At 39.1% G+C, this 27,818-nt stretch overlaps 1 protein-coding gene across 1 annotated transcript; it reads right to left on the reverse strand.

Annotated features, from left to right (window-relative positions):
* LOC140226497 (uncharacterized) lies at window positions 1–24,015 on the reverse strand. Its single transcript, XM_072306959.1, has 8 exons — window positions 22,498–24,015; window positions 20,731–20,892; window positions 14,779–14,961; window positions 9,343–9,528; window positions 8,518–8,706; window positions 6,862–7,041; window positions 1,044–1,217; window positions 1–57 (listed from the first exon to the last, which is right to left on the reverse strand). The coding sequence occupies exons 1-8, from the start codon at window positions 24,013–24,015 to the stop codon at window positions 1–3; spliced, it is 2,649 nt and encodes an 882-aa protein (XP_072163060.1).
* Window positions 24,016–27,818: the final 3,803 nt, after the last annotated feature.

Below are 27,818 nucleotides of genomic sequence, written 5' to 3' on the forward strand. Positions count from 1 at the left end.
TTACTTGCCACGGAGGAAGGTGGTCAGCGGCTTATCATTGACGATAATGTCCTCAATCTAAAACGTGTACAAAGTGAACGGAGACGGTAAGAGTGCCGGAAATTAATTCTCAAATATTCAAAGACGCTGGTCAAAGAATTAGAAAGTGTGAACCTTAGTGGACAGGAAATAACAAATCCCAGAGAATATTGAAATACAAAAGAGCAAAAAGTGTAGCTAAATACTGGCGAACAACAGTAATAATTATTGAAACTGTACAAAAAAGACATCGTTTTCATGATCAACGCATTTAATTTGACAAAACCCTATAACCTAAAAATTCGATTAAGCAATGTCTAACACGGATTAGCATACAAAATACACAAAGTAAACATAGTAAATATAATTATATATAAATCTATATATCCATCATTATTGCAAACTAGAGAAAATGGGGACAATCTCTTCAGATTACCCTTTATCTGTTTCTTGGGAAGGGTCGCAGATGTCACAAACTGTTGCGGCCGCAAAAACCGCTATGACTTCAGAATTATACTCCCGCATATCGGGTGTGAATTATATAACACCTGAAGAGATCCTCGTCAATTGATTTTTTTTTTTTTTTTTTTGACATTGGTCATTCGGCCCATTTCATGTTCACGTCATCATCCGTGCAATTGTGGCTCCATTTACCGTGCAGTTTTGAATCCATGTGATTTGCTCCATTGCACTCTCGCTGAGAGTCCGGAACACTACGCGGATTAAACGCTTGGGCTGACGAGCGTGTGTGTTTGGGACAGCCTGCGCGCTAGAGTAAAGCGCTCAGTGAGCACTCTCGTGATCTGAGATTCTCATGTTTCTAGATCTCAATAAAGCATCAAATGACAAGGATCTATTTTAGGCGTTATACAAAAAAAAAATGAATGTTTTCCATTCGTGAAATGTTTGATCCATTCACTTCATGAAACATTATGTCCATTGCACACAGAGACAGTCATTATTTTTCTATGATAATTATTTCCCCCATTTTTCAACCGACACTAAACACATCATAAGACACTTACTTTACAGCTTGAGGTCTCTAAAACAAATATTGTGAAGAATGTCCGAGGCAGGTTTTTGCATTTGATACGGGCGCGTTGAAGATGGGGCATACAGCACAAAAATTTAGCAAAGCCTCCTGCTGCTATTGTTGCTCCTGACCAACCTTCGGTGAGCTCTATCGAAAATTCGCGGATCTGAAGGAAATATAAAAGAAAAACCAAACAAATATAGGCCTACACATTTTCAAGCACACTTAATTATTTTTGCTCTCTCCCCGCCATGGATTTTCATATTTTTCTTTGTGCAATGAAACCCATCCGGACATTGAAAGAGACATGACTCTCCATCATAAATATAACTATGAATCAATCGTCGCAAAGATGAACACGACATGATAATTATTAGTATAGTAAGCATGGACCAGGAGAAGCGCAGGACGTACGGTGTTTTAAAGCAGTAAAGTAGGAAAGGTTTCTTTAATACTCTGTGGTGTGTCAGTGATTGCCGCCGATCGTCTGACTGAAATTGGCACTGCGAGAGATGAGAAGAATTGGTTGATTTGTTACCATGGTCTCTTTTCACGCCACGAGTCTAATTATGATCGAACGAGTTTGATTTAAATACAATTAATGGTAATAACACTAAGGGTTGACACGCATTACATTATACAGTCAACACTTTACCCCACCCCCCCCCCCACTTGTATTCATCCCGCAAGTACGCAAGTGGTATTAATAAACAAATAAATAGAGATCATGGGCGTCACCAGGGGGGGGGGGGGGGGTGCGTTGGGTGCGAACGCACCCCCCTTCAGACCCTAAAAAAAAAAAAAAAAAACAAAACAAAACAAAAAAAAAACTTCAGTCTGCGAGCGAACTCAACGCCGGACACTAAATGATTATTATTTATATCCATTTATTTTTATTTTGAAATTTTGCATCGGGGACAAAAAAAAAAAAAAGAATATCGTGGGCAAAAGCAATTCGCACCCCTGGTTCTAGCAGCACTGATATCTACTAGTACAAGTGTATTCTATACAGTATTGACTATATAGATAGATTTTGGACATCCTTCCCATACTTGGTCACTTCGACGCCACCTCGCTTGGTCACCTCCCCCCCCCCCCCACCCCCTCTTAATTTCCAAAGCGAAAAAGTAGAGCTACAAACGGCAGTTTTTGGACTATAAAATGTCAAATTTTTCAAGCTCGCTTGCATTTATTCGTAATGCCATTTTCCTGAAGTTGCTGCCAGTAATTGCCGGCAGTTCCACCCGGTGCGCCCCCCCCCCCTTGCTGCAAAAAAATATAGCTGCAAACGGCAGTTTTTGGACTGTAAAAGGTCACAGTTTTCAAGCTCGCTCGCTCCGCTCGCTCGTATTTAAGCAAAAAAAGATATAGATTCAAACGGCAGTTTGGCGACTGTAAAATGTCAAAATTTTCAAGCTCGCTCGCATTTAATCTTTATGCAATTCCCCTGATGTTACTGCCAGTAATTGTCTGCAGTTGCGCCCGGTGTCATGCGTTCAACCCCCCCCCCCCCTAATTTCCAAAGCGAAAAAATATGGCTAAGAACTGCAGTTTTTGGACTGTAAAATGCAAAATTTTCAAGCTCGCTCGCATTTAATCGTTATGCAATTCACCTGATGTTGCTGCCAATAACTGCCAGCAGTTGCGCCCTGTGTCATGCGCTCAACCCCCCCTAATTTCCAAAGCGAAAAAATATGGCTAAGAACTGCAGTTTTTGGACTGTAAAATGCAAAATTTTCAAGCTCGCTCGCATTTAATCGTTATGCAATTCATCTGATGTTGCTGCCAGTAATTGCCAGCAGTTCCGCTCGGTGCGCCCCTCCCTTAATTTCCAAAGCGAAAAGATATGGCTAAGAACGGCAGTTTTTGGATTGTAAAATGTAAAATTTTCAAGCTCGCTCTCTTCGCTCGCTGGCATTTAATCGTTATGCAATTCACCTGATGTTGCTGCCAGTAATTGCCAGCAGTTCCGCCCGGTGCGCCCCCCCCCCCCCTTGATTTCCAAAGCGAAAAAATATAGCTACAAACGGCAGTTTTTCTACTGTAAAATGTCAAAATCTTCAAGCTCGCTCTCTTCGCTCGCTCGCATTGAATCGTCATGCAATTCACCTGATGTTGCTGCCAATAATTGCCAGCAGTTGCGCCCTGTGGCATGCGCTCAACCCCCCCCCCTAATTTCCAAAGCGAAAAAATATGGCTAAGAACAGCAGTTTTTGGACTGTAAAATGTAAAATTTTCAAGCTCGCTCTCTTCGCTCGCTTGCATTTAATCGTTATGCAATTCACCTGATGTTGCTGCCAGTAATTGCCAGCAGTTGCGCCTGGTGCGCCCCCTTCCTTAGTTTTCAAAGCAAAAAAAAAAAAAAAAAAATATGGCTAAGAACGGCAGTTTTTGGACCGTAAAATGTAAAATTTTCAAGCTTGCTCTCTTCGCTCGCTTGCATTTAATCTTTATGCAATTCCCCTGATGTTACTGCCAGTAATTGTCTGCAGTTGCGCCCGGTGCGCCCCCCCCCCCTTAATTTCCATAGCGAAAAAATATAGCTACAAACGACAGTTTTTCTACTGTAAAATGTCAAATTTTCAAGCTCGCTCTCTTCGCTCGCTCGCATTGAATCGTTATGCAATTCACCTGATGTTGCTGCCAATAACTGCCAGCAGTTGCGCCCTGTGTCATGCGCTCAACCCCCCCTAATTTCCAAAGCGAAAAAATATGGCTAAGAACTGCAGTTTTTGGACTGTAAAATGCAAAATTTTCAAGCTCGCTCGCATTTAATCGTTATGCAATTCATCTGATGTTGCTGCCAGTAATTGCCAGCAGTTCCGCCCGGTGCGCCCCTTCCTTAATTTCCAAAGCGAAAAGATATGGCTAAGAACGGCAGTTTTTGGATTGTAAAATGTAAAATTTTCAAGCTCGCTCTCTTCGCTCGCTGGCATTTAATCGTTATGCAATTCACCTGATGTTGCTGCCAGTAATTGCCAACAGTTCCGCCCGGTGCGCCCCCCCCCCTTGATTTCCAAAGCGAAAAAATATAGCTACAAACGGCAGTTTTTCTACTGTAAAATGTCAAAATCTTCAAGCTCGCTCTCTTCGCTCGCTCGCATTGAATCGTCATGCAATTCACCTGATGTTGCTGCCAATAATTGCCAGCAGTTGCGCCCTGTGGCATGCGCTCAACCCCCCCCCCTAATTTCCAAAGCGAAAAAATATAGCTAAGAACAGCAGTTTTTGGACTGTAAAATGTAAAATTTTCAAGCTCGCTCTCTTCGCTCGCTTGCATTTAATCGTTATGCAATTCACCTGATGTTGCTGCCAGTAATTGCCAGCAGCTGCGCCCGGTGCGCCCCCTTCCTTAGTTTTCAAAGCAAAAAAAAAAAAAAAAAAAATATGGCTAAGAACGGCAGTTTTTGGACCGTATAAAAATGTAAAATTTTCAAGCTTGCTCTCTTCGCTCGCTTGCATTTAATCTTTATGCAATTCCTCTGATGTTACTGCCAGTAATTGTCTGCAGTTGCGCCCGGTGCGCCCCCCCCCCTTAATTTCCAAAGCGAAAAAATATAGCTACAAACGACAGTTTTTCTACTGTAAAATGTCAAATCTTCAAGCTCGCTCTCTTCGCTCGCTCGCATTGAATCGTCATGCAATTCACCTGATGTTGCTGCCATCAATAATTGCCAGCATTTGCGCCCGGTGGCATGCGCCCCACCCCTACCCCCTTAATTTCCAAAGCGAAAAATATGGCTAAGAACTGCAGTTTTTGGACTGTAAAATGTAAAATTTTCAAGCTCGCTCGCATTACTTTAATCGTTATGCAATTCACCTGATGTTGCTGCCAGTAATTGCCAGCAGTTCTGCCCGGTGCGCCCCCCTCCCTTGATTTCCAAAGCGAAAAAATATGGCTAAGAACGGCAGTTTTTGGACTGTAAAATGTAAAATTTTCAAGCTCGCTCTCTTCGCTCGCTCGCATGTAATTGTTATGCCTTTCTCCTGATGTTGCTGCCAGTAATTGCCGGCAGTTGCGCCCGGTGCGCCCTCCCCCTTTATTTCCAAAGCGAAAAAATATAGCTCCAAATGGTAGTTTTTGTACTGTAAAAGATGAAATCCTAGCTACGCCGGTGCCCTTTCCCCGCTTGGTTTTCCTCAACAACAGTAAAAGTCCAGGGATTGAGAGCATTTCTATATTCCAAATGTCTGTCCAAAAAAAAAAAAAAAAAAATCTCGTTATAGGGTCAAAACGCACCCCCTTGAAAAAAAAGCTGGTGACGCCCCTGGAGATCTTTAAGTGTGAACGCGGTAAGGTTATGTTTTTGCGCTGAAGACCCCCCCCCCCCCACACACACACATTCTTATCTTTTCTTTTTTTTCTTTTTTTTTTGTGCTTCTTACCTTTTCAAACATGGAAGTACCCCCCCCCCCCTCCGCCGGCCCTGGTTAAAATGTATTACATTTAGAGTTGTTATTACAGATAGGTAGGGTTAAGATATTACATTTAGTGCTGACATTTAGTGCTGATCATTTAGGATGATTCACGTCCTAGACCCCGTTTACAGTGCGGGGCTGGGCCGAGCCGCGGCCGATTCCAGCCCCAATTGCGGGGACGAGCCCCGCAGTTTTTTCCGTTTACACAGCCGGGCTCGGCCGCGCTTTTGATTCAAACATTTCAATACTTTGTCGTAGTGGCGCTCTGCTTGTAAACAAACGCAATTTGGTATTGTCTGGTTTTCAGATCCTTTGCCAACTGAATTCCATGGCGACGAATTCGCCGTTCGGGTAAAGGCCTTTGCCGAAGGAAAAAAAAAAAAAATCCTTTGCAGGACGAAACACCTTAAACTATACTAGTTTTCGACGTTGAGGGAGTTAATATCCTGAAGCAAAAATTGGCCTCGCATTTGGCCTTTTGCGCGTTTACACTGAAATGAAGGTGCGGCCGAGCCGCGGCCGAGCCTCGGCCGAGCCTCGCCTCGGCCGAGCCTCGCACTGTAAATGGGGTCTTATATAATACGACGGTTCGAATGACCGCGAACGTAATGCGTGCAGTCAACAAACCGTGGTCGTATATCGGGCGCATTGACTTTGTGCGTGATCTTTTGATATACGGCTGTTCGTTGACCGCAAGTACAGTGCGCGCGGTCAATAAATTTGTCGTAACATGGTAAATGGCAACGGTCTTTGCAAACCGAAAAAAAAAAAAGAATGTAAGTGTAGATCTCTCGCGATTTTTGAAATAATTCCTAACAATACGATTCAATGGATACAACACACATTAGAGTAAGAATCAAACTCTTACATGTTGCAAGAATGGTAATGCCAGACATAAAAGTGTAGAAATCACGATCATAAAAAAGAGGTAAATTTCAAACGCGATTATCTTGAAATGTCATTCTTATTTGAAGATTGCATATATAGCTGTTCGGGTGACCGCCGACGAATTGATACATTCAAGCAGTTCCTTTGAAAAAAAAAAAAAAAAAACAAATTTTTATGCTTTTGTTTCTCAATGACTCTGGAACCATCAGGATTGTGATAAATTTTATTTAAGCAAAACCTGATGTCGATAAAAAAATGTTCACTATTTTGATCGCAAAACATGAAATGTGTATGTGCTTTTAGGTATGTTTAAAGCTCTGGCCTTATATCAGATGGGTATAGTTGGGAGTGATTATGCTCCTTGTCTCGGCAGCACTTAAAAAACAACAAATCATGCACGAATGATAATGATAATAATAACACGTCATATTATCAAAATATTTGATGCCGATTATATCTTACAAATGAAACATATTCACGGGGCACAGTTAGATGTTACGCACCTGACAGGACTCCGCAAACGCCATTGCTGTGATGAAGAAATCCTCGTGAAGCAAGTATTGTACACTGAAGGTCGAAAGACGAGGCAAAGTACACACCCAACGGGCCAAATCTTTGCTCGCAGAGGACGCATGTCCAGCATTGGTGCACCAGACTTGAAAGGTCAGCGTCAAATTTTGTATCTGCAGAAATACCCACCAATCAAGTAATGTACCGGCCAAATTACAAAATTTATAGAACACATTTACCTGAATGTCAATAGAAAAATCTTATCAAAACAAACAAACAAACAAATATATAAATGGACAGAACAAAATAATATTTGCATGTAAATGCACTTAGATTCCAGTATCCGTGAAAACACCGTGAAATATGCCGTGAAACAATTCCATGCATTCATGGACATGGAAATAACAACAAGCTTTTCCTTAAAGGGTAAAAAGATTGTAAAGTATTGGTGGAGATAAGAATTTGGCTTCTTCCTTTTTGCGAGATTAATGATTTATCACAGAGCCTACCATTTTACGAGGAACTAAAAGTTTTTTTTTTTTTTTTTTTGGATAAAAATCAGGTTTGGAATAACTGAAACATCTACAAATCAAGTAAAACAAAGCGATCGTAATAAAGTGTGGGTCCCACAATTTATCAGAATCGCTCTTTTTTTAGGTACCTCTGCCATTTCAAAAACCAATTTTCATCAAATAAACGTTGAAGTCCTCATAAAATTACATGCTCTTTAATATTTCAGTAGAGGTTTCTCATTATCTCCCCCCCCCCCAAAAAAAAGAAACGATCCCTTTAAATCAAAAGATGTCTTAATATCGATTTTTTTTTAATGATTTCTCGAACTTGCTCTCCCTGTCTTTTGATCTGCTTCTCTCTCTCTCTCTCTCTCTCTTTCTGCCCATAATGAATGTTCAATCTTTGGAGCAGCTCTTCGTCCCGTTCATCAAGTGTGTGTGTGTGTGTGTGTGTGTGTTTGCAGATGCCATCCCTCAACCATCTGAAGCAAACCTTTTAACCACACAATCCATGGTTAAAAGGTTTGCTTCAGATGGTCGAGGTAGTATATTCAATAATACTACAAAGACCATGAAAGAATGCATCCGTGGCTCATATATTCCAGACACGCAGAACCACAATTCAATTACATGACAACTTGCTCAGTAAGTTCACTTATGCTATGCAAAATCTATGCGGCTTTTTTTCCTTTTTATTTATTTTGTCGTGCTTTTTCCAGCACCAAATCACGCATACTTATGTGAGGGCACTATACCTTCATCTTTATCAACTGTGATTTGTTAGGTATTTTGAGATCATTATAATTCCTTATTAATACAAGTATGGAGTGTATAACTCTATAGACACTGCAGAGCCCATAAGTGTTTATGTGTAAGATAAATACTGTCAGAGGTGTAATATGGTACAAAGAAAAATGAAAATAAAAGCTGGTGAGCAAGCACTGTTTTGTGACAACAGTCTTAAGCTGAAGTGTGAATGAGTAACTACTGCTACAGTGTGCAACAGGTACTCAGTGAGGGTCGCCGCGTATACTTGCACTAACGGAAATAAACATAACACACATTTTGGTGAAACACATGTGCATTAATTTAGTCGCCTGATGGAATTCAAACCACACCTAGTCTAATAGGACGTACCTGACATGATGATGCTGAGGCGACTGCTGCTGCGAGGAATTGTTGACCACCATCCAGATAGAGGCAATTCAGATTGAAGCTTTGAAGACTTGGCATAGTTGATACCCATTGGGCTAATTCAGCCCCCATCGAGGATTGATGTTCAGAACCGCCATCCCAGCTGTCGAAAGCCAGCTCCAGATCTTGTATCTGGAGAAAAGGAAAAGAAACAAAAAAGAACTTAACAAACCAAAATATGGCGCAAACATGACCAATATACTCTAATGTAGATATAATCCTGTTGATAAAATGTCTGTGAACAAAAACAACGTTGATGCAAAAGCGTGAAGGCACAAACAATTTCGTAACGTATTCATACAAATATTACATTCAAATGTTATTGTCACATGATTATTGCGGGATCTCTCTTCACTTTTCGCTTTTACACCTTCTCGTAGTGGTACCCTTGTACGCTATCGCAATACGATTGAGAAACTCAGTAAAGAAATCGACGGTGCAACATGTGGCTCCAAATTATAGATCTCATCCTCGACGTTATGCATGTTTGCATGTTTTCTTCTTGTTTACTTCCAAACGCACACAATCATGCTATGTGGAAACAGGCTGAGGTCAAGTGCGCGAATGAAGAACTGTATTAATCTTTTCTTTGATTTTTTTTTTTCTCTCTTTGTTGGCGAAAAAGAAAACACAATGTTTACCGAGGGGTCGTCGGTACTCACATGGAGTGACTGGAATAAACATAATAAAAAAAAACATTCAGACATATAAGCACCGCGAAAAACAAAAAGTAATTCGTACGTAGTCACAAGTATCAGCAATCGGTACCTGGCATGATGAGGCTGAGGCGATGGCTTCTGAGAGGAAATCGCAGTCAAGATTGCAACAAGTCAGGCTGAATCTCAAAAGACTTGACATATTGGATACCCACTTTGCAAAGTAACCTCCCACCGAGGACTGATGTTGAGAACTATCATCCCAGCTGCCAACTAAAACCAAATTCAGGTCTTGTATCTGGATAGAAAAAGAGCAAACAAACGGAAATATGGCATAAACATTATTAACTAGGATACATAAAGGCTGATTGAATGTGTTGCCATGAATGTGCATTTGTGAGAAATGGGTGTGGCCTCTTTGGCCCCCGTTGAAGGAGGAGAGGATGGTTCGAGACTTGTAGGGATGATGGCGCTTTGGTCAAGGGAAGTATAAGGTTTTGTTGTTTTAATTATATAGTGTGATATGGTGGTGATGAATTGTGTGTTGTCAGAACGTGTGACATGATGTTGTTGTACCACCAATATTTTCCTCTCTCCCGCAATAGTGGCTTGGTCAGTTGGGTTGGTTTGTTTCTGCACTTTCTTCCTCCAAATACAATAGCAAATGAAAACAAAGTGATACAGAGTATGCAAAAAGGAGAATTTAACATACAAATCAATACAAGAAATGTCATGTTCATAACAACATAAGTTTGTAACGGCATATGAATCAAAACAGTATTATTATTAAGGCATACTATATTTATGAACAAAGGAGAAATCAATACAAGGGACCGTCATCATCAGCAGAGCTTGACGTCGATGAAGCTCTACCTATTATGTAATACGAATATAATACAACACCAATTATAAATCTACTTCTAAAACTCTTAATATACTTAACATAATTACGAAGAGTTTGTTCGCAAAAACCGATAAGTCCATTTTTGAAGAATTTAAAGTACGTTGTCTGTCATAAAGTACTAAATAACACCTTTTAAATGTTATATTCTTCACTACATATAAAGGTACATTTTGAAGTTATGGTCAAAAGAAGCAACAGTTTTCTCATTATTCTCTTTATTTTTCTTGACCTGTGATCGCAAATATCTTCCTTTGACAAATATGGACTTATCGGTTTTTGCAAACAAACTCCTCATATTTTGCTAAAGAAAAAAACAACGGAAAAGAAAAAAGTGACTTGGCACTTTCAAGAAAAAAAAAAGATAAAAAACGACTTTGTTGCTGAAGCATCGTAGGGGCAAATGAAGACTTGTAACATACAATGTAATTATACAAATATTCATTTTCACGAGATTGTTGCAGGATTTTCCATTGTATTTCTCCGTTACTCTTTTTATTTCAAACTCCCATAAGCTCTAATTACAGAGCGAGAGTACTCTATGTTTTGTGTACATCAGCGCATAAGGCGAGTAGCGCCAAATACATGTCGCATTTTGTCGGAGCAGGGTCCGAGCGCCCCTAGCCTTTGAACAAGGCCTCGTTCGCTGCTCGCCTCTCAGCGGTGTCTGAAAATAGACTATTAAAAGCAGCGTGCGTTATCGTCGCTTGGGCAGCTTATACGATCTTTTAAGCGATCGTCGATTGGGCAGCTTCAACCGTGGCCAGTGAGATAAATCCATTTATTATATATTATGTGTTGAATTATCTTTAATAAAAATGAAAATAATATGGGAAAATACATGAGAAAACGAACAAAAAGTCGCACCCCTTAATTTGACATGAGGACTCAAAACAGGTGAATTGGGTCAACCGAGTCAATCTTCAGTTGTTTTTTTTCAGATTTTCTAAAAGAGCTATCCTTTTTCTACATTATTCTTAAATTTGGGATCATAGCATGAATCGGAAAATGTGTTTTCAGCAGTTTTTCTAGAACCTTTTTTTTTTTTTTGGGGGGGGAAGAATGATCAGCAATGTCTTTAAGATGCCCCTTTCATTTCTTGAAATCCTTCTGTACTCTTCACTTTCGAATCTAATAACGTCTATAAGGATAATGCTACTGCTATGATATTTGGCATTAATTATGGACATAATTAGTTTACAAAGCATGCTTAATTTCAGCTTAATTAAATAACTTCTTCATTCTTGTTGCTAGATTTGTTATATCCTGTATTTTGCCCATCTCATCACACAGCTAGCACTGTTGTCGGCTTGGTAAAGATTAAGCGCTTGAATGGACCGTGTACTTCAGAACCTCTTTTCTCAGTTCAAACTTTTCCAGAGTGTGTGTTTTCTTTTCAGTATTTAGATTCAGTTAATGCAGTCCATTTGAACTAAATTTAGCATCATTTTGAAGCTTAGAGTTTTCTTCACTGAATATCATTGTCTTGCGACTTGTTGTTAGATTTGTGATGCAAGATCACATAAAGGGTAAAATTTGATATGTAAAGTGATTTATGAATACAGATTTGGCGTAATTATTCCTAGGAGAATGATAAACGCCATATAAATTCAAATAATAATAACAACAACAACACATTAGCAGTAATCGCTAGACCGAGTAGCGTCAGCGGGGCCTGCAGCCGTCCCTGCTGCCCCTCCGGCCGTGCCCGTTGCTGTATCGCAGTTATTCTCAAATCACAGACACAGGGGATATAAACCCAGACCGCATTGGCTTAAGGCTAGAACGCCCCTGATAAGTGAAATTGAATTTTTCCTATGAAATCTTTCATCGACTTGTTCACCAGTTGGTGTTTGGACTTTTTGGCAATAGAAGTGCCCAAGAAGAAAAATAATAACGAGTTTATCATGATAATAATAATAATAATAATAATAATAATGGCATTAATAAGTAAATAAAATGCGCCTCGGCGTGTAAAATAATTCGGCAAAACGTCCCTGCTATTTCCCATCGTAGGCGATTTAAATTACTAGAGAGGTACTGTTTAAACAGTTAAAGTCTCTCTTCAGGCAGGCATTGCATGTGTGGCTTAACCTGTGCCCAACAACTGAAATTGGAATAATCTGTATCCGAAAAATTCGAATCGTTACACATATCTCTCTATCATTTAATCTGTGAATGAACTTTTCATGATTAACCATTACCTATATGTCCCTAATTTTCCTGCGTAATACATTACACTGCCTTCTCCAGCTTCTTTGTTTGTTATTGTAGACATTGACTCTGACTGTTTTGGTCGATTTTCAGACTCTTTTTTTATATTTTCAAATAACAAGTGTTTAAATAAGAATAATTTTACAAGTTTAAACATTGTTTTGTTTAAAGCCAAACTAGCGTCTGCAGATTGGAGTAACGTCTTTAATGAAGATGAAGTGAATAATTCTTTTAATAATTTTCTAGATTTGTGCAATTCTTGACATGATGATTCAGTTTTTTTGAAGAAAAAGAATGATGATAAAAAGTCCCTATGGTTAAATAAGTTCTTGTTGAAAATCTTGTGTGAATAAAAGAAATGTTATTTCATAGAATAAAAAGAATCATATTGATTCTAATAAGACTTTATTATGTTGAATATAAACATATCTTGATGAGAGTTTCACGTTTGAAAAAGAAAGACTATTTTATTAAGCAATTTGATAAATGTTATGAAAATATTAAAGCAACATGGAGAGGGATTGATAACGCTTTTAATACGGAGAATTCCCAGATTATTAGGGAACCGAAAATAGGTATTGTAATTAAAAAAAAAAATCATCAAATTATAGCTGAGGAATCTAATAATTATTTTGTGAATATAGGTTCTGATTTGCAGAAATAAATTGCTCCCCTTCAAATTCATTTTACACTTTTCTCCATAATTCCATCTCTGAATCGTTGTTTTTAACACCACAAATGAAAATTAAGTTTTAAAATATGATAAAGCCAGTGAAAGTAAAAGTAGTTTTGGTTTTGAAAATATTTCGAATAATATATTAAAAGATGTTGCTTTGGAAATAATTTGTCCTTTGGTATACATTTTTAATTTGTCAATTGATAGTGGTATCGCACCCTCAATAATTAAAATAGCAAAGATTATACCGATTTTTTTTTTTTTTTTTTTTTTTTGGGGGGGGGACATCCTTTAATTTTCTTAAATAATAGGCCAATATCTTTATATATTTTTTTTTCTCAAATACTAAAAAAAAAAAGAAAAAACGAGTTGATTTCATTAAGAAAAAAAAATATATTTCTTTAAACGCAATTTGGTTTTGGTGAAAAACACTAAACTTTTCATGCAATGCTATATTATTTCACTGAAACAACAACAACAACACAATGCTTCCGGAATGGATAATCATGAACATATTATGGCTGTGCTTCTGGACTGCTCCAAGGCCTTCGACACGATTAACTACGAAATTCTTCTCTACAAATTAAATTATTACGGGGTACGTGTGAAGGCCTTGGAGTGGTTCAGAAGTTACCCGTCTGGTAGGCAGCAATAGGTTTATTCAAATAATAATGAATCGTCTTTAAAAAAATATATCATGCGGTGTTCCTCAAGGATAGTTATTAAGGGCCCTTACTTTCCTTTGTTATATCAATGACAAACATGTTCTTCTAAACTTTTGACTTTTATTTCATTTGCTGATCTAAACACTAAACAAAAAGTAAGTTCCCCCTATGGATTAATTTATACACACATGCTTATCCGCTTTTTAAGAAAAATTTTAAAGATAGGTGATTTGTATTCAATGAACTTAGGATCGTGATGTATGATTTGAATAATTGTGATTTGCCTGAAGTTTGGAGTTTTTATTCAAGAAAAATACAGAAATACATAGATACCCTACACGACAGAGTGGTATGTTTCGTATACTGAAAACTAAATTACGAATAGGCCCTATTACAGAATACTTTTATTTACAATGGCCCAAAATTATGGATTTTTTTTTTGATAGTGAATCACGACGAACTCCCGATTGGTATACATTTAAATGTAAGCCCCCCCCCCCAAAAAAAAAAAAAAAAAAAAAAAAACTTCTTTCGCAACATTTTCGTGATACAACTTGCAATATGAATTAATTTGATTTTAACAGCAGATGATTTGAAATTATAGGTATTAATATCATTATTTGGCATGATTGTAGAACAGGTCAAAACATGGTATTGATTCATTCTTTTTCTTTATTATTCTTTCCTCTAGCATGTGCATTTATGTCTCTATGATGCTTGTCAAGGTGTACTTGTGTGCGTGCAGAGTGCGTGTGTGTGAGTGCTGTGTGGATTTTCTTTATAGGGAAACCTACTCCTTAAGTATTTGTTTCTATGTAGGCCCCTCCAGACACAATTTCATTAATCCGTCATGAACGTACCCTTGAGAATAATTTCAAATGATATTGTGTTATGTAAACGCTTTTGTATTTACTGAACTTGTAACTTATTATTTATGTGTCACTTTACATTGTCATTCACTGATGCTGTAAAACACAATACTGTATGATTTGTGTGGATACCTAATAAATGAACTACAATTAAACAAAACATATTACTTGTTTCTTTGAAACGATTGTGCAACGGATCATACTAAGACTTCTTGTGACATACCTGACAGAATGATGCTTCGGCGGCGACTGTTTTGAAGAAATTGAGGTCCACGTTGTTGCATGTCAATCTGAAAGTTGACAGACTGGGCATCTTACACACCCATTGGGCCATGTCACCCCCTATCGGGGATTGATCTTGTCGGCCGTCATTCCAGGTATAAATGAACAAACTCAGATCTTGAATCTGTGAAAAAAAAAAAAAACAATAACACAGTCAAAGTGTCACGACTCAACCCAATCACCACATCATGACAATCAAATGTTCCGCTCCATTCCTGGCAGATCGCACCCAAACCATCACAACAACGTTGCAAAAAGACCACGATTGGGAAGCCATGTCTTGATCTGAGAGCGATAACTTGCTGCGGACCTCTTTATTGGTATTAGCCTTGTTCAAGGCGCATCACATCTCCCCCCTTAAGACGGGAAGTTATGGAAGAACTTTCCAGTCAAACTGCAAACAGTCGTTACAAACATGTTCCGAAACACGATACATAAAAATGCACAGTTGTGTGTTCATACACTAAAGTGGATTCTTCACATAAACAAGCTCAGACTTAATGAGCCTTATCAAAACCTTTCTTGAGCGTAGGCTAAGTCTAAATATAGATCCACTACCTGCTCGGAACAAGCATGTGCGTATACGCGCAAAACTTTACAACCACAACATTCCTTGTTTTCTTTTCTTCTTTTTTTTTTCTGCTTGGTCATAAATCATGAAACATGTATTCTCTTTAGCTTTCCTGAAATGCTTATGAGTATCAAATGGCCAAACATTTCAACACCTAGTCGAAATCTAAGAAATGCTGCTGGTTCAGAACAAAATACACTGTAATTGTATCATGAAACAATATACCATAAGTATGGACATATCAAACTTCTCTCTTAGCTTGATGTGCATATGCTTGAGAAAAACCGCTACACATATCACTGATTAACCTGCATACACTGACAATCATGCAGGTTGAATACTGAACTTTATACGGTTTTGTTGTTGTATTATGTCACCAATAACAGAAGTAATCTTCCATTCACTATACTTAGTAACCATTTTTACATGGTGAGCTTGTAGCAATCTGACCTTTGATGAAAACTGACATAACAACGCGTTCAGCTCAACTGTTTGGTCTGACAAACATCTCTACATTTCTAATTTCTTGACACTTCTGTTCAAATACTGTAAAGCTTTGTTCCTCAAGACAATAAATGCATGTACAGTGACTAGCGTATAGCAAAACAATGCAATTATGAACACCTGTTATACTCTCTCTGTTTCTGAAACAAGATATCACATGAATATAACCTGGTTATGTCTGTACACCTGTATGGTCTCATGAACCTTACACATTCACAACATTATGAATATCATAGTGTCATAATTTCACTCAGTCGATATCTATGCTATGGAAAATGTGTATAATTGGTCAATTCTGTGATGCCACAAATTCCAACTCTTGCAGATTAAGCATTTGAAAAAAAATGCAACAACAGCTTTTGTGTGCTTGTGTGTGCTTTTTGCAAACAGCAATGCAACTTAATTTGCAGTTCCAATTAATACAATGTCTACATTATACCCTGTATCAAAATATGCTGTATTACTGAAAACCCCTTTCTTCACCATATAAAGCATAAAACATAGCAAAACTCATGCTATATCACTTGAAATGATTTTGCCCTGTTTTGGTGCAAAAATCATGACCATTTGGAAAACATGCTGTCTTTTTCCCTGCAGACAAGAACAAAAAAAATAAATTAAAGCAGTGTACACAATGTTTGTGTCATCATTTCAAAGCAATCAATAACACTCTTTCTTCAACATGAGAAATATAATTTTCTTACAAATGCATGGAAACACATTTCTTTTATCTCGTATTGTTCATGTTTCCAAGTCATTACCAGTCTTATTATCTATGGATAATAAGCACATCTGTGTCCTTTTGTCCTATCCGTGGAAATATGCGTACTTCTATCTTATCCACGGGACAAAGCGTCTGCAATGACATTGTCTTTTCCACGTACGTGCTGTATCACGAGGTTGTACTCCTGTAGCACTAGCGCCCATCTGGTTAGGCGTCCATTTTTGTTCCTCATTCGCGACAGGAACACAAGCGGATTGTGGTCTGTGTACACCAGCACTGGATACTTTGTAGTGTTCAGGTACACGTCAAAATGACGAAGAGCCATGACGAGCGCTAACGTCTCCTTCTCGACAGTGGAGTACCGTCGCTGATGTTTGTTGAATTTTCTGGACATGTACGCGACGGGATGGTCAACTCCGTTGTCGTCCTTCTGCATCAGGGCTCCTCCTCCTCCTGTGTCACTCGCGTCCACCATAAGAATGAACTGCTTGTCGAAGTTCGGCGCTGCAAGAACCGGAGAACTCGCTAGCATTGCCTTCAGCCGGTTGAAAGCAACTTGACAGTCATCTGACCACTCGAACTGCGAATCTTTCCGCAACATGTTGGTGAGCGGTGTTGCAGCATCAGCGAAATTATGGCAGAACTTCCGATAGTAGCCAGTCATGCCCAGAAATCGTCTCAGCTCTCGCTTACTCTGTGGGCGGGGAAAGTTCAGGATCGTCTCCACCTTTGCTTCAACAGGCTTGACGGAACCATGTCCCACAATATGACCCAGGAACACGACTTTTGCTCGGGCGAACTCACATTTCCTCAAGTTCACCGTAAGGTTGGCACTGGTCAAGCGGTCAAACAGTGCTCTGACTCTCAGAAGGTGGTCCTCCCATGTATGGCTGTACACTATGATGTCGTCGAGATACGCCTCGCATCCCACCAAGCCAGACGTGACGGTGTTGATGAGTCTCTGGAATGTAGCGGGCGCGTTCTTCATCCCGAACGGCATCACTTTGTATTGGAAGAATCCGTCAGGAGTCACGAATGCAGACAGTTCTTTCGCTCTTTCACTGAGGGGAACCTACCAGTACCCCTTCAAAATGGGTCTGCTTGTGTTGCACAAAATCAACGAATGTCTGATCATCCCTTCTCCTATAATTCCGAAACAGTTGCCTGTGGGCTTCCGGCACCAACTCGTACGCCCTTAACACGGAACTCTTCAAATTCTCATAGTCAGAACACTCTTGGATAGTGAGAGACGCATAGACCTCTTGGGCCTTCCCTACCAGCGAGCTCTGTATCAATGTCGGCCACACTTCCTTGGGCCATTCTAAACTCACAGCCACTTTTTCAAAGTGCTGGAAAAACTCTTCTACCCGGTCTTCACGAAATTTCGGCACCAACTGAGATTGCCTTAATGCATCAAATTTTGATGACTTTGCTGAACTGCTGGAAGAAGGTTCATTCGATTTTGCATCGATTGACTTGATTTCGAGTTCTATTTTCTTTGCCTCGACTTCCAGCTGCTTCATCCGAAGCTGGATCTCAATTTTCTTCAATTCACTTTCTGCAGGGGTTACCAAAGGTGTGATAATTTCACCATCATCTGTCCCTGCTTCATCCTCTGACAAAGAGGCAGGCCAAATACCAGTATTGGTAAAAAACTCCGAAATTGTGTCCTTGATCTCTGCTTTTCGATCCGATGTTTTGATCGGGATTTCTAAAATTCGAGCAACTTCCACCAGTTCTGCCTTCCTCAGGTTATTAAAACCTTCCTGAGTGGGTTCATCAACAAAGCTCTGCACGACATCAGCCATTGTGGGAATATCAAAATCAAAACTTGCAAGAAGTCACAAATCCTCACAAAACTACAAAGCCTTAACAAAAGAAATGCACTGCATATGAGTACACATGTATGCATGAACCCAGTCACACGCGCAGAACAGGCAAAAATTTTCTACGATAAGCAGAAAACATCAAAATCCCTAAGCCTTCGAATCAGGCATACAATCAGAACACCACGGCATCACATTAGCATGTGATCTAAGGACATAGAATGAGTATACACACTCACTACAAACGACCACATAGCACGATTGTGCAAACTAAGGAAAATATATCAAAGCCTTTAACCGAGGCTAATCTTCCAGAAAATTCGGCGTGACCCGTAGCCAATGTGTACGCAAGCCCCCACACATACACATCCAGCATACGCACACTCACAAACTGCACTAGCCCTACACACGACGCGCTAGACCGACCGTCTGCGACTACAAAACACGTGCGAGCCCAATGCGCAATACCCACGCTATGCACTATATACGCACACAACTGAACGTGAGAATCCTCACCCAAATCGGTCTACAGAAGACCTTCATGCAAAAACGACAAACGTCCAAAACGTGAGAATCCTCACCAAAATCTGCACTAGGCCTTCACACAAAATGTAGTCTGAAAACTACAAACACAGTCAATGACTGCCAAAGCCTACGCAGCATAAATGTTATACACAACGTGCACAACCAAACGTGAGAGTCTTCACCAAAACGCATGTGGCCTAACAGAACCTACATGCAAGCAGGTACATAGGCCCGATACGACATGAGCCTATACACCATCGACGCTATACACTACGTACTTACAGCACACGTGTACAACCAGACGTGAGAGTCCTCACCACAATCCGCATGGAACATGCGAAAGAAAACGGCTTGTCTGTTCATTTTCCCGGACAAGGTCCCAATTTGTCACGACTCAACCCAATCACCACATCATGACAATCAAATGTTCCGCTCCATTCCTGGCAGATCGCACCCAAACCATCACAACAACGTTGCAAAAAGACCACGATTGGGAAGCCATGTCTTGATCTGAGAGCGATAACTTGCTGCGGACCTCTTTATTGGTATTAGCCTTGTTCAAGGCGCATCACAAAAGTCACAAAATATAAAAATAAATGTGTTTCAACATAATAACATGAACGCACAATACGTGTATAAGATAAATCACAAGCACTGAAGTCGGCACATCCGCGTGATTGCCACAGGCACATCCAAGAGTAGTCCAATTCTGGACCCTTTTCATCGATTCTTTTTTTTTCGCCGACTATACGCGGTAGGCTGAGTGAGGACGCGATAACGAGAACTGCGCAACTCTGGACCCTCCAGAACTAGACTTATCCAAGAGCAGCACAAAAGTCTTTTTTCGTATCTCTCTCTCTCTCTCTCTCCTTCTCTTTCTATGATAGTTTAACTTTTACGATGCTAGTGGGACCTATTAGAAGAGGGAAGTATGAGTTACATGTATGACGATGATGCAGGAGGCATGTATCGCCTATAATACAATAGTATAATAATTCAAGGACTCTCAGGCGTGTTGCTATAGATTGATGTGCGGTAACGTCCCCCTGTATGCTACACTATTCTGAGGCAGCAAGGTACTCATGCTTTGGGAAACATGATTTGTATGAAGTCTGTATAACCTTATTTCTTATTTTAAGATTTCTGTTACCCTGGACATGGCATGAACGAAGTTGGAGAGAAATGACAAGATTTGTTTTGACATGTTACTTTCGTCTTTTAATGTATGACAACTTCAAGACTGTTTGTATTTCAACTGACCAGTAGCTACAATGTTGTAAAGGCATGACTCTTTCACACGAAACAGTATTAAACAGAATCATAGAATCAATTCTCAAATCAAGTAGAGAACACCGCTTGATAATCAAACACCTAATGCAGGCTACATGTACATGTGACGGGAATGCAATTGTTTGAAACGCTTTTAGGTCGGGTTTGTGCATTTGAGCAGAATATGTAAACTTTTATAATGGCAGAGTTATGGCAGAATTACGACAGAGTTGAGCTTGCGAACGTGGCACATACAGAGTTAATAGAACGTTGTTATTGCTTGTGCTACGAGTGTGTTGGGAGCAGTGGAGATGCTGACATTTCGATTCGGAAGGCCTATGATTATAAAACTCATGTGATGGAAGGAAAAGTGAGAGAAAGAGAGAGTGAAAAAAACAAAAAACAAACAAAAAACAAACAAACCCATGCGTCATAATGCACGAATTATGGAACACTAATCGTGGAAGATCTTACCTGGCATGTTGATGCGCTGTCTGCAAGGATCTTGTAGAAATCCGCGTGAAATCGTGAGTAGCTTATATTTACTTTCCGCAGCACACGGCTGGAACACATTCCCTCTGCCAGGTCACGTGACATAATCCTTCCGAAGTTGGGATGGTCAATTGATAATGATCGCTAATGGGAGCAAACATTGGTTGATAGAGTGTACGTTATGCTATAGTCATAGTGGTCGATTAAAATGGGAAACGCTGAACGTGTCCGGTCATGTCGTTTTATTGCCCGGGAAAGAGGAAATACAACGTAATATGTGAAAGCCCACACAACTGTAGACGTCACACTGGGAAAAAAAATCAGAAGGAAGACATTATTGATTTTTGCTTGTACTGAATAACTCCAAGTTTATGGTAATGGATATGATCCCTGAACATTATATGAAGAGTTTGTTTGCAAAAACCGATAAGTCCATATTTGTCAAATGGAGATATTTGCGATAAAAGGTCAAGAAAGATATAGGGAATAATAAGAAAATGTTTGCTTCTTTTGACCATAACTTCAAAAATATACCTTTATATGTAATGACCAATATATCATTTAAAAGGTATTATTTTGTACTTTATGACAGAAACCGTACTTCAAAATCTTCAAAAATGGACTTATCGGTTTTTGCAAACAAACTCTTCATATGTTGACCCCTGAAATGTAGTAAAAGAAGGGCCTGTACGTGACATGCCTGGAGATGATAAATTGACACTATGATTTCGCTTGTATTATGCAAATAGCATACCAATTGTACTTTTTTGCCCTTCTTTGGCAAAAGGAAACAAGTGGCATCGAGTAAATATGCTACAAATGAGCAATATATGTTTTTGGGTAGGCCGTTCAACATAGGAATTTGTGAAGAGAAATATAGCATTATAGCTTATATTTGTGCGAGTGATATAGTGATGCATTTATGACAATTCGAAGAATTTTGATATTCCCATAGAAACTCATTATGACATAGCATGCTTGGTTTTGCCATATTTCATGCAATTTGGTTGCACTTGGTTTCTTTTGCCACCCGAATATCTCAGAAATGGGCCAAAATTGTAACCTTTTGATTTTTCAGTTGAATATGACATGCCTCAAATATGCCAAATCAATGAAAAATTCAATATCCACAAAAAAAGGTCACTTGCATCCTTTCGCCAAAGCAATACATTTTTGTTGGAAACGTAATAGAATTAAAATTACATGATAGAAGCTGTCGAAAATGGGTCTGACTTTTTTGGTGTGCGAAACAATTGCACTTCTCTTATTTAGTATGTCACTTTTGTTCTGTCATGGCAAGCCATTGCTTGCATCAGTCAGATTTTTAAGACCTCCGTGGAATAAGAAAAAAAAAAAGACACATTACATCACGATATTCGATTTGTATCTACAAGACAGACGACAAACGGACGTTCGTTTACCATTATATCCCAGGTTATCTCATCTCACAAAAGTATAATGTTAGGAAGACATTCCAAACCATTTAAAATGAATTTGCCGGACAGCACGGAAGTTTTCCTCTCGGATCACCTAGCAATGACAGACCGTGTAATCACTTCAGATGGCATAACTATTTAGGGTAAATGCTTTCAAAGATTTTGCTCCAAAGCACTCACAGAGGAACATTAAGATAGAAACTAAAAGTTGAGTTACCATTTCACACAGTCTAAGAAATTTGATTCCCTGCTGTATCACTTCATCTGTGCATGATTCCTACTATACTTACTGTGTACAAGCAGTGTCACTTACCACCTGGTTGTTGTGCACTATGAACACAACCCCTGTATTTGTATGTTCTGAGATATAAAATTTCTTTTTTACGCTGAATTCTTCCCATCGTTCTCCCAGTGCTTTAGCGGCCTCTCCAGTATGGCATTCGAACGCAACGTCAACGCAGAAATCCTGCGCAGCACACTTAGTCAAGCCATTGATGATATCAAGACCCACTTCTTTCCGAAAGGCAGAGGCGAAGTAGAGCAGGTAGCGGAACTCTTTGTGTCGATTTAGAAGTGTTTGCTTCAGCTGGTTGTACTTGACAGGATCATCGGCGTACACATGTTCTACATATATCCCTGCAACATATTCTTGGAACAATTGGCGGGGAAACGACACCCTTGACGCAATTAACGACGGAGTGTCGACATCGCTCCGACGCGGCCCCTTGATTGCCTTCTTTTCCGTTGTCAAAACTCCCACTCTGCAGCATGTTTCCATTGCATCTTGACACTCTTTGAATTGTTCTTCGGGAAATGAAAGATCCCTATGAAGTAAACCGTTCAGCGCTATCTCACCAATGTCTTGGATCGCCCTGCCAGCTTTCCTGAAATGCTCATCAGCCTTATATGTCTCTTTTGATGTGTAGTGTCCTTTCAGGAAAGAAATCATTTCTCCCAAAAGCTCAGAGACCGTTTGCATTTCTCGTATTTCTTTTCGTTTTTCTTCACTGGAGTCGCTCCACAGGAGGCAAAGCATAGAACAGTAAATAGGAAACGGAGCCATGTTCGACCAGACGATATCGTTCTCTTTCATGAAACTTATAAAGTTTTCTGTAAGAGTGTCCTTTCGTTTGATTCTAAAGTATTTTTTTATATAAGTTGTCAAATTCTCCTCGTTAAATCCATGGACGCTGATAAACGTGTAAGGTTGGAGAAGACAATTCGGCATTTCAAGTTCATCTCTTCTCCACGGCCGTGAAGTCGCAATCACCTTGCATGTTTTGTATTGCTCTATGTTTAGAATGCGAATGATTTCACTGCTGCTCTTTTGTTCCATTTCGCCCTTGAATTCGTCAAAACCATCAAATACAAGTAAAATTTTACTCGGATTCTTTGCGATATAGTTGTCTATCTGGATTTCGGTTGCTGCATTTGAATCAGAGAGATAGCGTTTCACGATGCCACCGAGACTCATGCCGTCAGTAACATCTCGGAGAGGAATTATGATCACCATGTCCAGATCCTGGAGAATCCTTCCCTGACACCAGTCCCAGGCGATCTTGGAGCAAAGAGTTGTTTTACCAACACCTCCCTCACCATGGATCAGAATGCGATTTGAAAGCCTCCTAGAATTGGACAACAGATCCTCGTACGTTATCGTCTCGCCATATTGGTCTATCAGAGCCAAATCTGTGTAGATTTCATCCAAATCAACGTGATCGCTGAAGTTAGGTGCATCCACTGCGACGTGACGTCGTTCCACACGGTAATAGTCCTTGAGGTCCTTAGTACATTGCTGCACTAATTGGACCATTGTAGGAGACGATGACATTGTTGCTGATCCTTCAAAGATAATCGAAACAGACGAGATACATTAGAACATTTCACAAGTTAAAGGCATACTTTACCATTTGCAGATGAAACAAAAACCCAGCATTAATGCTTTTAGATAGTTCTTAAATGTGGGTTTGGGATAGAAACAACCACTGTAAAAAATTGAATCCGTATAATCGATGTAAGTATTATTAAATACAAAAAAAAAAAAATGTGAACGATAGTTATAATAAGAATGCTTCCAGACTAAACCATATACAGTTATGGTTTAGTGAGAAAAAATAGTGATATTTCATCATATTTTAGGCTTTATTGTGAAAATTTTATATGGTATGTTTTGTGATACAACAGACCTACACATATGCATCAAATGTGATATCTTGAACAGTTTTTATATCACTGCTCCCAAAGGTAAACTGGACCTTTAAAGGGAGCTGGTAGTGAGTAAGGAGGGAAAGATAAATAGACATTTTTAAAAAAGGTGACAGAGGGGGAGAGGGGAAGAGGTATGACAGCGAAATTTTCAGTTACCGAATGTAATAAAGCAAGAGGGAACCCTACTGTCACCATTAACCCATTCTCTACAAAATTCTGAAGTCTCCATACATCACATTGCCCACATATTAGTTTTCATTATTATTATTTTTTTTTTTTGGCGGGGGAGTCGGGAAATGAACTGAAAAGTAGGTAATTCTGGCGTTTTATAGCAGTATAAGCGGACACTACATGGGGAGGGGGAACAAATTATATTTTTCATACACGCATTTTCCATACAGAAAGAAAACCGGTATTGATAGAAGAAACTCTAATCTTTCTCCCAAAGCTTTCTTAACTGAGATGCAGAGCACAAATAAACATAATTTCATTCAACGAATTCAAGCACTACTGTCTACATCTTGGTAAAATTTCATATCACCTGCTAACGTCAATTTAAGAGTGATTTTCTGTGTCCTGTAGACTTTCCATTCAGCGAGTCTCCCGTAGCCATGCACATGGATGTTTGCTCTGAGTGGTTTATGCTAACCTGAAACACTGGTTGTCTAAGACCTCTCGTATAATGTGTCTGCAGAAAGTCCTATCTGCCGTGAATCTGTAGAATTAGCCCTCTTTTCAGACTCCTTGATCTTCGGTTTAGGACACTGAAATGCTTGGCTCTTATCCACGGATGACACACATGAGTGTAAATCGAATAAGAGTTGGAGGCAGTCTGGCATGTACATGGGCGTTGCTCGGTCTGTCTCTTCGAGTGCTTGCTATGAGTGGCACACACACAGCATACCCATGACACTGCAGATTTGTCGAAGAATATGGTCCAAAGTTCAACGAGAAAAATAAGAGTGTTTGCTCATAGAATACGACTATTGACAATGAATTAGAATTGTGCCCAAGATGATGGATTCGTATTGATATTATAGCGCTGATATTGGTTGTTCCTTTTTTCATCTGCGCTGTCCAAAGCCAAAATATAGTGCGATGTTGTTAACCCGTTATATATTGGATTCTGTAATGCCCATAAACTTTAATACTACACATATATCCAGGTTCCCGTACGGAAGTGCTATACCTATCTTGGAGTGTGTGCCTATTCTAGAGTGGGTTTGTGAATAATAAAAAAAAAAAAACATAATTTGCATAAGGATACCACGAACAATTTGCGAGATGTGTAGTATAACAAAGAAAAATTAACATTTTGACTTCCCCTTTGACCTTTAACTCTCTTTGGAGAATCTTTCTTTATTTGTACACGTATGCACTATGTTTCAATAATATATCTTCAGGCAATGCATAGATATTGGGGAAATAGTGAAATTTTGAGCATTTTGACCTCAACTTTTGACCTTACACCTCGAGGATGATGTGCACGCAAAAGTTGATAGGCACAATTTTGCCCAATAAGCAGCACATGTCAAGGTTCACTAGGATACCTTATTTTTTTTTTTTTTTTTTTTTTTTTTTTTTTTTTTTTTTAAGCTACGGCTACAAATGATTACGGACGGAACGACGGACGGACAGCCCGAAAGCATAATGCCTCCGGCGACACTTCGTGATTGAGGCACAAAACACTTTGTGAAACAATAGCTTCAGACATGTTCAGAGGAGTTGTGAAAGGCATGGTGGCGCAGAGAACGTGATTAAAGCTTGTCATTTCCCTTCCCTGTTTGAAGTTTACTTCCATTAAGAAAAAAATATATATGTAAGACAAAATAACAATGATGTGTGGGTCTAAACTGTTATGGAACTGATTTCGTTCCACTTGTGTGGAATAGTGACTAGAGCCTCACACACCTCGGAGCTACAACACATAGCACCTATAACGAGCACTCACGAATGATGTACAACTTGAACAATCCACGGCCCCAAAACAAAACCAACAGGCAGAAGAACAGGCTATCTCATTGACCAACGGTGAAGAAGTAGGGTACGTAAAAGTCTCAACTTCTCCAGAGTATACAAGGAAATGTTGACGTCGATGTTTGGGCTCATCAGTGGTAGTCCGTAGTAAACTATGACGAAGAACATCATTGAAAACAAACGAATGGTTTCTATGCGGTAATTTCAACTTAGTTCATAGTTCGTGATGTAATGGACAATGGTGGACAGGGCTTTCATTTTTTTTTTCCTTTTTTTTTTTTTTTTTTTTGGTGCTTTGCATAATGACGAATGTAGCATCTTTTCAAAGGAGAACCATGAAGTTTCATGTGCTGACAAGAAATACTTTATGTCCCAATTAAAAACAATATCAAACAAAACAAAGTAAAAACAACATATGTTGAAGTAAAGGAGATAATAACGGTATTAAGTATTATAAGAGCACTGTTTTTTTTTCTTTCCTTTTTTTTAAATAATGATCAAGTAAAGAGTAATAATGTCCAATGAATTCTAAACCATTTGAGCATTTTGAGTTGCATGGATGGACACAAAGATAGTATATAGAATACAATATCCATATTTCAGAATGTAATGAACATCATAACGTGTGACAATGTGTACGAATGATTTCGTGTATCGCTCTTTATGTCTTTCGTGTATCGCTCTTTATGTCGTGCAGCGTATTTGAAATGACTATTGTGTAATTTGCCCATTGTCATGTCCGCGTTTTTATCCAAAACACTGGGTCTTTCCAGTATAAAATGACTTGATAATATTCAAGATCTGGAGAAGTGTGGGCGACTAAATGTGACCCTGCAAAACAAAACGAACAGAAAATCGCTAGACATGAAATTTTAGTTAAGATCATATTCTAAAAGAACACACTTTAAGCTTTATAATGATGTATAACTCAAATCATATAGACTCTCCCAACCTATCTAAATATCAGAAAGAAAGCACACATTCAGGAAAAGTGTGAACTGAGAAAAGAGGCTCTGAAGTACAGTGTCTATTCAAGCGCTAAATCTTTACCAAGTCGTGCTGGCTGTGCGATGAATGGGGCAAAAAACAGGATGCAAACCACTGGAGTAACAACAATGAAGGGATTATTGGAATAAACTGAAATTCAGCATGCCTTATTAACATAATATTTCCATAATTAATTACAACTTTCAAAGCAGTAGCATCATCTTTTCAAAAGTTTTTAGAGTTGAAATTGAAGAGTGTTGACACGTTTTTTTTTTTTAAAGAAATGAAAAGGGGACTCTAAAGTCACACCTAATCACTCTATTCTAAAAAAAAAAAAAAAAAAAAAAAAAAAAAAACGTTTGAGACAAACTGCTAAAAAACACACTTTCCTGCCCGGTTTATGATCCCAAATTTTAGCATAAAGTAGAAGAAGATTTGCTCTTTCAGAAAATATGAAAAAGT

This window comes from Diadema setosum, chromosome 3, assembly GCF_964275005.1.
Source record: "Diadema setosum chromosome 3, eeDiaSeto1, whole genome shotgun sequence".
Lineage (NCBI taxonomy): Eukaryota > Metazoa > Echinodermata > Echinoidea > Diadematoida > Diadematidae > Diadema > Diadema setosum.

Bases quoted from the DNA above. Each gene is read 5' to 3' on its own strand.
- LOC140226497 (XM_072306959.1), bottom strand. From the start codon at position 24,015: ATGTCATCGTCTCCTACAATGGTCCAATTAGTGCAGCAATGTACTAAG. The intron at 20,893-22,497 runs GTAAGTGACACT...TGCTCCCATTAG, and splicing joins TAGTGCACAACAACCAGGTG to CGATCATTATCAATTGACCA. The intron at 1,218-6,861 runs GTGCGTAACATC...TATTTCCTTCAG, and splicing joins CGTTTGCGGAGTCCTGTCAG to ATCCGCGAATTTTCGATAGA.